Source organism: Taudactylus pleione, unplaced genomic scaffold (genome assembly GCF_031769625.1).
Source record: "Taudactylus pleione unplaced genomic scaffold, aTauple2 ptg001507l, whole genome shotgun sequence".
NCBI classification, from domain to species: domain Eukaryota; kingdom Metazoa; phylum Chordata; class Amphibia; order Anura; family Myobatrachidae; genus Taudactylus; species Taudactylus pleione.
Window position 1 is genome coordinate 100,991 of NW_028285905.1, and position 10,984 is coordinate 111,974.

The following is a 10,984-nucleotide window of genomic DNA, read 5'->3' on the forward strand; positions in this document are numbered from 1 at the left end:
CATGTAAGCAGCAAATAAATCACTGCCGATAGAAATGTGGGACAATTTACCTGATTCGCACCCGTGCCTGTATCTCACAGGCTATTACATAAGAACCTGAGTTATTTAATTGACAGTAAATAAGAATAAGGACACATGCCAGCATGCTGTGAGCTACTGCACTCCCAAATTTCACAGTGTACTGTATTTGTGGGATTGGGAGGAGGTAGCAGGTACGAGGAACAGGGGAAATCATGTTTAACAAAGAATACAAAATTGGAGACGCAAATGGTTATACACCTAAGGACACAGTATGTGGCGAAAGAGACACAGAACAGTTAGGCGCATGCAGGGTAAGACAGCCGAGAAGGGCTGTTTGGTGCAACTGCAGCAATAGTGTAATAAGGACACATCCATATATTTGAAAGAGTTAGAGAATTATAGTTAGGGATGCAGATGAAAAATTGTAACTGACACTGTACAGCTGGGTACACACTAAACGATGTGTGTACCCGCGATACGACCCCCACCGCCCTAACATATCTGCCGTACAAACTAGACAATCCGATGCCCAACCTCCCAATATGTCACCCTCTGCCGCATGGGGTCATCAGCCGCATCTTCAGGTCGGCCCTACATGCAGGCCAACCTAATAAGGTGATGGACGACTCCACAGGAATGTGCACCAGACAGAGCATACGCACTAGACGATTATGAATCATATGTCGTTCCAAGGCATCAGAATCGGGCATATCGTTCAAAAAATTGTGTAGTGTGTACGCACCTTAAGGAGTGGTTTGGTGATATGTGCATGCTGACAATGATGTTATGTCATTAAAACCAATAGGTATTGAAGGCGCCAGAGATTACCCTATAACTGCAACTTAAGGGTAGATAGATATTAAAAGAAGGATTCTCTGGCGTTGGAAGTGGTGTATGATACAAATATGTTACTTTAAATGAATTGTGGCTATGACACTATAAGGTGATTAGACTTTCTCTTACTCACCCATATAGGGAGAGCTAATGTGTAGATTGGGAGAGGTCAAAGTCATTATCACAGCTATTATACAATTGGGTAACACCTTAGAGCCATTAATAAAGGATTGAATTCAATAACAGAGGATAGCCCTTTAGGTTCAAATAACGTTTGTAATATATAAACGTATAAGTAGCATTAAAAGTACAAAACTATTTCTGTCATAGACAAACATAATATTAAAACATATAAAACGTTTTCACTATTTATAGGGAGTAAATTGATAATATATAAGAAATTGATATTTAAAAAAAATACAGCATCAGTAAAATAAACAAAATTTAAAAAAGCACAAAATAGCTCACTTATAGGAGCAGACTGGACGCGTTTCACGGCACCTTGCCGCTTCCCAAAGCCAAAAGAACACAGAAAGCGGTAGTATAACGGTGCACCTACCGATTTATATAATTTAAGATATAACTTTTAATAATTCTTCTTTAAGAAAAACAATCCCCCTCCGGGAATAGGTTGACGAAGTATTGAAAAAACTAATAAAGTGAAAAATATGAAATAAAAAGTCTATGTTAAAACCAGTGTGCCAGGAGTATAGTCATGATCTATTAACTAATCACTTATTGTGTCACCTTGGATCTATTGATCAATGGGGTAATGTCTCTAACCTGTCGGTTCTCTTAGTTTGACAGTTATATCATATACAGCATCAGACTGTCACTTCAAAGACCAGTATGTACACGCATGCAATTTAGTCTAAATGTACATCGAAGTTAGGGGTATTCAGGTTATTACATCATCCCTTGATATTTGTTTAGTCATAGAGCTGTTACAGAATATTATTGTGCCCAACATTAGGAATTGACTAATTTCAAAGCCCGCAAGCCGTAAATTAGCTAGTATACTCAGATTGGACAGGATTTAAATTTCGAGACCCGCTAATTCTCAAGGTATAGACTGTGTGATTAATAATGACTATGTGGAACAAATCCCATGTACAGCTAAACCTATACTATTGGAGGCCATAAATACTGTATGTGCATTAACTAGGACATTAATATCAATGAACATAGATTACATAACATCTGCCTAGTATTGTATCTATATGGCCAACTGCTGAAAGTTGTATTAAAAATTTATTGCATGTTGCTCTAACAATTTTATTCAGCATTCATTGAACATCATTGTACCTGAAGTCAGTATTTAGCCTGTAGCCAACTGTATAGTATGTTCAGGTAAAGTAGTCCATCTAACCAACTGTGCCCCTGCTCATAATTGCATTGATGCAGAGTATGCAGTTATTTAATATGTTATTGCAATGGTCTTTAATTGAAATGTTGCCTACAGTAGGTCTAGATGAGCAGCTGTGTAAAGCCACTATAGTAAGTTACATAGTATGCTGATAATTACCACCGGCAGTCAGAAACATTCACTGAAGCCGTGGTCAGCATTTAACATATATATATAGAGCTGCTGTAGCTATTCAATAATATGCTGATAATCTCCACCAGTATTCAGATAATATGAGATATGGTAAGACCTTACCTTTGTTATCTCTATTTCTACGAAGTCCATAGGGTTCCACAGGATACCTTGGGGTATAGGTGATGACGTCAGGCATTGGGCACCATAGAGTTAAGTTTTCAGCATCCCAGGATGCACTAGGGTCCCCCTCCAATACCCTGCCCCCGAGCCAAGGCATCTCAGTTACGTACCAAGCCATAGGCTGGAGGAGGAGAAGGAAGAGAGAGAAAAAAAAGATCTGGACACACACAAGAATCACATTCTCAAAAAAGGGAGACGGAAAAACCGGTGACCAGAGTAAAGCCCATCTGCAGCACAAGTGCGACAGGGCGGGAGTCCTGTGGAACCCTATGCACTTCGAAGAAATAGAGATAACAAAAATAAGTTCTTACCATATCTCATTTTCTACTTCAGGGTCCATAGGGTATCCACAGGATACCTTGGGGATGTCCCAAAGCAGTATCCTTCAACGGTGGGGACGCTCCTGTGCTGAAAGGAGAATCCGCCACCCGAAGGAAGCATCCTGAGAGGCAAAGGTGTCAAACGCGTAATACCTCACAAATGTATGGACCGAGGACCACATGGCAGCCTTGCAGATCTGGACTGCAGAGGCACCACATCGAGCTGCCCACGAAGAACCCACAGACCTAGTGGAATGAGCCCTCACAGAGGATGGAACCGGCAGACCTTCATGAAGATAAGCTTCTGAAATGGCCATACGGATCCAAGCTGTCAAAGTTTGCTGTGCAGCAGGCCAACCCTTTTTACAGAAGTCATAGAGGACAAACAAGGCATCCGACTTCCTAAACGAAGAAGTGCGGTCAACATAAATCCTTAAGGCCCGCACAATGTCCAAAGTGGCCTCACCCACCGACAGGTCAGGTGAGTTAAAAGCCGGCACAACTATTTCCTCGTTGATATGAAAACGGGAAACAACTTTGGGAAGAAAATCAGGACGACTACGCAGCACGCCCTATTCCCATGAAAAATCAAGAAAGGGGGTCTACAAGACAGCCTCTAAATCAGAAACACGTCTGGCTGAAGCGATGGCCAGAATAAAAATAGTTTTAGCTGTCAGCCATTTAAGATCCACTGAGCCCAGTGGTTCAAACGGTGGTCCCTGGAGAGCCCTCAGGACCACAGCTAAATCCCAAGGCGCCACCGGTGGAACAAATGGCGGCTGAATTCGAAGAACACCTTGCATAAAGGTGCGCACATCAGGGATTGTAGCAATCCTACGATGGAACCAGACAGACAGGGCAGATACCTGCACCTTCAAAGAAGCAAGGCGAAGCCCATGGTCTAGTCCCGCTTGTAGGAAGGCTAGCACTCTAGACAGACAGAACTCCCGAGGTGCATAACCTCTCGGTCGACACCATTGGAAGAACGTATGCCACACACAATGGTATATTTTTGCAGAAGACGGTTTCTGAGCTCTCAGCATAGTGCGTACTACAGAGCTGGAAAACCCCCTGTACCTTAACATGGCCGTCTCAACAGCCACGCCGTCAAAGACAGCAGAGTCAGGTCCGGGTGAAGACAAGGACCCTGTGACAGTAGGTCCGGTAATAGCGGCAACCGCAGAGGGATGTCCACAGACAGACCCTGAAGGTCTGAGAACCAGTGCCATCTGGGCCACGCGGGAGCTATCAACAGGAGCGTCCCTCCTTCCTGTTTGAATTTCCAGATTACCCGTGGAAGAAGGGAAAACGAAGGAAACAGATAAGCAAACCGGAACGTCCACTGGACGGACAGAGCATCCACCAGAGACGCCTTTTCATCTCTTGTGCGAGACCCGTACACCGGCAACTTGTTGTTGTGCCGTGACGCCATGAGGTCGATCTCTGGAAGACCCCACCTGTCCACCAGAAGTTGAAAGACGTCCTGGTGCAGAGACCATTCCCCCGGATGAACGTCCTGGCGACTGAGAAAGTCGGCCTCCCAGTTGAGGACTCCCGGGATGAATACCGCTGATATGGCCGGGAGATTGCGCTCCGCCCAGATCAGGATGCAGGACACCTCTACGAGTGCCGCCCGACTTCGGGTTCCTCCTTGCCGATGTAGGCCACGGTGGTGGCATTGTCCGACTGGACCTGCACGGGATGACCATGGAGAACCCGATGGGCCTGCTGGAGAGCATTGAAAACAGCTCGGAGTTCCAAGATGTTTATTGGAAGCTCCTTTTCCACCTGAGTCCATCTGCCCTGGAACAAATGTGGACCAGAGACCGCTCCCCAGCCCCGAAGAATGGCGTCCGTCGTCAATAAGACCCAGTTCGCCACCCAAAACGGATGACCCTTGTTGAGATGGGTCGTCTGCAACCACCAGGCTAGGGACCCAGCGAAGCTCCGGAGTGAGCACCATTGTCTGGGACCTTAGACTCTGAGGCAGTCCATTCCATTTGGACAGGATCAATTGCTGCAGAGGTCTGGAGTGAAACTGGGCATATTCGACCATGTCGAATACTGACACCATGGAGCCCAGTAACCTCATCGCCGAATGCAGAGACACCTGGCGACTCTGCAGACAACTGCGCACCCTTAACTGTAAGGCAGAGATCTTTTCCCCCGTCACAAAGATCCTTTGCTGTCCGGAGTCCAATAAGGCTCCGAGGTGCAGAATCCTCTGAGACGGGATCAGGGTGGACTTCTGCCAGTTTATTAACCAGCCGTGCCGTTGGAGTACCGCAATCGTCAGGTCCAAGTGGCGTAGAAGGAGCTCTGGAGATCCTGCTACCAACAGAAGGTCATCCAGGTACGGCAACATGCGGACTCCCTGCAGCCGCAGGGAAGCCGCCATGACCGCCATAACCTTGGTGAACACACGTGGTGCTGTCGCCAGCCCAAAAGGTAACGCCCAGAACTGGAAGTGATCTTTGCGGATTGCAAACGTGAGAAACTGTTGATGGTGTAAAAGAATAGGGACATGCAGGTAAGCGTCCTGTATGTCCAACGACACCATGTAATCCCCAGGTTCCAGCGCCAGAATGATGGACCATAGGGTCTCCATCCGAAACCTCGGCACCCGCAAGGACTTGTTGAGTGCTTTGAGGTTGAGGCTCGGACGGTACGACCCATTGGGTTTCTGCACCAAAAACAGATTGGAATAGAAACCCTGGCCCCTCTGGGAGAATGGAACAGGCACTATAACTCCAGCATGGAGCATAGTGTGCAAAAACTTTCCGCAATTCCATGGCTTTGTTCCGGTCTGATGGAAGACGCGTGGTGAAGAATCGGGACGGGGGCCTGTGCCGGAAGGAGAGGGCGTACCCGTGAGAAACCACCTCGTGAACCCAAGTGTCTGTCGTGGTAACCGACCAACACTGGGCAAACTGCAGCAGGCGGCCTCCCACTCTGAGATCCCCCAAAGGGAAGCCCGGACCGTCAGGCCGCAGGTTTGTCATCGGACTTAGGGGCCGGACGTCTGATACTCCAGGCCTGCTTCCGGGGATTGGCCGATTTTTTGGGGCCAGCCTGACAGGGAAAGGACTGTGCTTTAGGCCTACCCTGGGCCCTGTAAGGCCGAAAGGACAACGTACCTGAACTGGAAGGAACTGCAGCAGACGGGAGACATGCCGATTTGGTTGCCGCCAGCGTGGCTACAATTTTGTCCAGATCCGGACCAAATAGGACTTCTCCATTAAAAGGCAAAGCTTCCAAACCCTTTTTGGAATCGGCGTCCGCCTTCCAAGATGGCAACCATAAGGTGCGACGAGCCGCCACAGCTGCCGAAGAAACCCGGAAAGTCATGGTACTGATATCTAAAGCCGCTTCGTTAATGTAAGTGGCCGAATCCCGGAGATTGCCTATCAACTCGGTCTGTTTAGCCGAACAGTCGGAATCGAAAGATGCCTCCAAACTATCAGCCCAGCGCTCCATAGCTCTGGCTACCCAACCAATGGCCATAGCCGACCTGGCTGCTCCTCCCGCGAGGGAATAAACGAACTTCAGGCAGATTTCCACCTTACGGTCCGTGGCATCCTTTAAGGAGGACATGGAGGGCATGGGCAACGTGGCACTTCGGACCAGGCGTGTCACATGAGAATCCACCTGTGGTGGGGATTCCCACTTAGCAAAATAATTGTCCGCAAATGGATAAGCCACTGCTAAACGTTTTTGAGGCTGACACCGTCTGCCAGGATGTTTCCACGCTTCCTCTAAGTGGTCCACCAATTGACCCGAAAGAGGAAACACTGTGGTGTCACCATTAACATCTTTGAAAAAGGCATATTTGGATTTTGATACCAGAGGTTCACCATCCTCAATAACTAAAGCTGTGCGGACTGCACAAATAAGGCCAGGTATATAAACCTTAAAACTTAGCGTCCGACTCTTTAGTACGAAGAGGTTCTTGATCCGATAGATCCAGAATCTCCCCATCATCGGTCGCCCCCTCGTCATCCTCATAAGGAGTGGACAGAGACGCCACCGGCTGCAACACTGACTCCCCTTGTAACACGTCTGACAAAAGCTGCACAAAACTTGTCAGAGAATTAACCCACGCGGGCTCCTAAGAGACCTGAGGAGGGGAAATAGGGAGACTGTGGGGTACCATCAGTTGTCTCGGGAACCCCTGCATGGGTGACGACACCACTGACTGCTGGGACAATCCCATTTGAGGGAACGCAGGTTGCGGAGCTAACTGGCCCACGAGGGTTGTAAGCGCTTTAGCGAAACAAGCCCAGGGTGGCTCCTGTACCGGAGCCGTGACAGTAATTGGCCGCATCAATAAAAAACACGGCCGACATAGCCCCTCCGCGCTACCCTCGCCCTCCGCTATAGGTACCTTACATGTAGTACACAAAAGCTGGAGAGGAAAATCACTTTCAGACATGATGGTAAGTATGTGACCCCTCTCACTGATACGCGTTAGCACAGTGAGAGAACCGCCCTGCAGTCACCGCACCGCAAGGGCTTTAGCAGAAGAAGAGCAGGGACAGTGAAAAGGATGACAGTAGAAAGTGAAAGAACAGGCAGCAGACGCTAGCAGCAGTCACATACAATGCAAAGAAATCAATCCCTGCACTATCAGCGCTGATCCTCAACTACGCAGACACAGGGTCTGGTACGACTCAGCTCTGCATACACAGACCTGTTCCAACGGAGGAGAGGTATGCCGGGGGACCCAGACCACGATGCCACCGATCAGCAGCTTCTAGCAGCGTTCACCATGCTTCCATAAAGATGGCCACCGAGGAGCAGAGAGGAGGCCGGCCTGGGGGAGGAGCGCTGCCACAGGGCCAATCGGCAGGTGCAGAGAGGGCTGTGTGCAGCGGGGGAGGCGCCGGCTGTGTGCAGGGAAGGCGCGCTCCCCTGGCATGCAATTAACCCCTGGGACGCCGCAACGCTACCGCTCAGCTGCGGTCCGCTGTCCCAGGGGGGTAGTGGAAGCGCAGGTCCGAAACCTGGCTCCACGCTGCAGCCAGTCCCCAGGGAGCCCCCTGCCTGGGGACTCCGGACCATGTAACAGCGGGGACCCACTGCGGGACCCCGCTGCTTACCTGCTGTCCCCCTTATATCCGGCCATGGTCCCAAACATCTGGGGTCACCGCTAGCTGTGACCCCAGATGCCTACCAGCATCCCCAGATTAGTACCGGCGTTCTGGTACCGGCGTGGGTGTAGGGAAGACAGCATGGACGTCAAGAATGACTGTCCATGCTGTACCTCCAGATGTGCAGCCACAGCTGCCTTGTAGAAAAACTTCAGGGGCTATCCTTAGCCCCCCTCTAAACAGGTGCATCCGACACCGAGCACCAACGAAACTGAGATGCCTTGGCTCGGGGGCGGGATAGGAGGGGGACCCTAGTGCATCCTGGGAGGCTGAAAACTTGACTCTATGGTGCCCGATGCCTGACGTCATCACCTATACCCCAAGGTATCCTGTGGATACCCTATGGACCCTGAAGTAGAAATATACACTGATGCTGCAGTCAGCATTCAATGCTAAGCTAGCAATGTGACTTAGAATTACATATACAGCTGTTTAAAGCTGCTACACTGTATAACATAACACACTGATGATTGCCACCGGCAGTCAGATACATTCTCTGCAGCCGTGGTCAGCGTTAATGTTGTTGCAATATTCCTTAATTGAAATGTTGCCAACAGTAGGTCTATATGAGCAGCTGAATAGAGCCACTATAGTAAGCTACATAGTATGCTGCTAATTACCACCGGCAATCGGGTGCATTCACTGGAGCCATGGTTAGCATTTAGCATATATACAAAACTGCTACAGCTATTCCATAACACGCTGATAATCTCCACCAGCATTCAGATATATACAATGATGCCACGGTCAGCGTTCAAAGCTAAGTCTGCAGTGTAACTACAGGGTATCACATAGCACGCTGATGATTACCACCGGCAGTCAGATAGCATTAACTGCAGCCGTGGTCAGCATTACACATGTGGTCCGCGGTAAAATTTGACCCCTGACTGACACACACACACACACACACCAATGTGCATTTCGCCCGCCTAGAGCTTATTCATGATTTTTTTTTTTTGGTCACTTCCCAAAGCCGTAAGAAGTGATGTGATGTAATGTTGACAATATGCTTTTAGTCTGATTCTATGCCTCAAGCTAACCCTAGTGGAATTGTCAACATTATGATGATGTTGTCAATCCCATTGGCAAAATTCTACATTGTAGACGATGACATTCTGGGGGGCGACATAATCCCTCTATCGGGCGCCTTAACTATTTGGTGCCCGACAGACCAATTAAATTGTTATTCCGTTTGGGCACCCACGCCAGGTGAGGTCAAGAGCAGAAATGTGGGCACTCAAACGGGAGTTTGGGCAACCAAAGCAGTACATTAGACAGGTTTAGCTGCTTTGCGCAGCTAAAACCGAAGCTGTCGGGTGCGCACACGTGGCACGGGGACCTGAATAGAGAAACTGAATTGCTCCGTTGGGTACCCATTAGTTAAGGCACCTGATAGAAGAACTGAATTGCATACCTAAGGATCATGGCAGCAACATGGACAGTACAGAAACTGCATGCATACAAAAAAGGGTTAGGACTCCCAACTCGGTCCTCAAGGCACCCTGTGTGTGTGTGCAGGTACTTGGAGAACCACAAGTACCAGCATGCGGGGCATTAAGGGCTGGTACCGGCAAAGACAATATTACATATATTATTTTACACACACTATACACAACCATCAACCCAGCACCCACCGGCCAGGGGTGCCTGGGATAGCCCTAGGCTATCAGCCCAGGCCTGGGTTGCCCAGGAGAGGGTGACTCCTTTATTGGGGGAGGTCCCCAACTCCCCAGGGATCCCCGGCCTGGGCTGACGCGGTCAGGTGTAATGCTTCAGTGTCTGTACAGTCATTTTAATATTTTCTTTACAGGAGGACTACAGGTGCCAGTGGGTCCTTAATGTCTGAGCATGCTGGCACTTGTTGTCCCACAGGTGACTGCATGCTGGGGCAGGATAGCTGGGACCTGTAGTCCGTCTGTAAAGGACAAATTGGTTTTCTATTTCTTATACCATTGGTTTGGGAAGGGGGGTGATACATCTGGGCGCTATGATCGTATATTGCAATGTGATCATGGGCGGTACTGTCATGCCCAGATTGCATTGCAATAGCAATCATTAATAAATGGGGGCCATAGTAAATTTTGCCCTTTGCTTATACAATGGGCCAGGCACTGAACACAACAGAATCGACTATACCAAGATGACCCTGAGAGATTCTAACAATTTTACAGCCAAGCATAACAAAGCCTTGCTGTGACACTGCTGTGTATATCACTGTATCGCCGGCTTATCTCACAACGGTGACAGACGCACTTCTGCGGCTGTAAGTAATCATCTTCATTACCCCAGGACACTGACAAACGCACTAGTAGTGTACATGTCACGTGTCCGCTATCTTGTTCCGACATCCTGAGCTTGCTGCCCCCCGGCGGCCAGTGACAGGTATATGTTACCGGTGACCCGAAGGACACGCTGTGTATCATCAGCTACTGACCTGGGTGATCTCTCCTTCCCTAAAGGCATGAGCCACCCGCTCTCTCAGGAACGCACCCAGGTCCCGGCCCCGCCTGCTCTCGTCCACCGGCCACTCTTCACATAGTTTTAAAAAACGTCGGTATCTCAATGCCGCCATTTGCTCCCAGGTGTCACAGTGACTGACTGGCGAATCAGCGCAGAGGCGGAAGGTTACTGTTAGCCAATCGCGTTATAGGAGCAATGGGCGGGTCTCTTGTTGCCTAGCGCTTTTGATAACGATGTATCTCTGGCTCTGCAGACTGACTGAGTGCAGTCACGTTACATTATAGCAGCTGTACAGACAGTGGTGGGAGTCAGCGGTCGGTGGAACTTGTGTGATGTGAATCAATCACCTGCTTATAGATGACGCTATTCTCTGTACATTGTCATTTGGATTAGAATTCGGTGTTGTGAATACAATTCGCTGCTTTCTCCTATTGCTGCTGTGTATGTACAATGTCATGCCTCTCACCTGTGTACCAAGC

At 48.9% G+C, this 10,984-nt stretch overlaps 1 protein-coding gene across 1 annotated transcript in view; it reads right to left on the reverse strand.

Moving 5' to 3' along the window:
- The window catches only part of UQCC2 (ubiquinol-cytochrome c reductase complex assembly factor 2), a 71,662-nt gene extending 60,977 nt beyond the window's left edge, over nt 1-10,685 (reverse strand). The window contains exon 1 of the mRNA XM_088463928.1: nt 10,480-10,685. Coding sequence (XP_088320054.1) covers nt 10,480-10,617 — 138 coding nt within the window. The 5' untranslated portion in view covers nt 10,618-10,685. The remainder of the gene's footprint in view (nt 1-10,479) is intronic.
- Between the last annotated feature and the right edge of the window lie 299 nt (nt 10,686-10,984).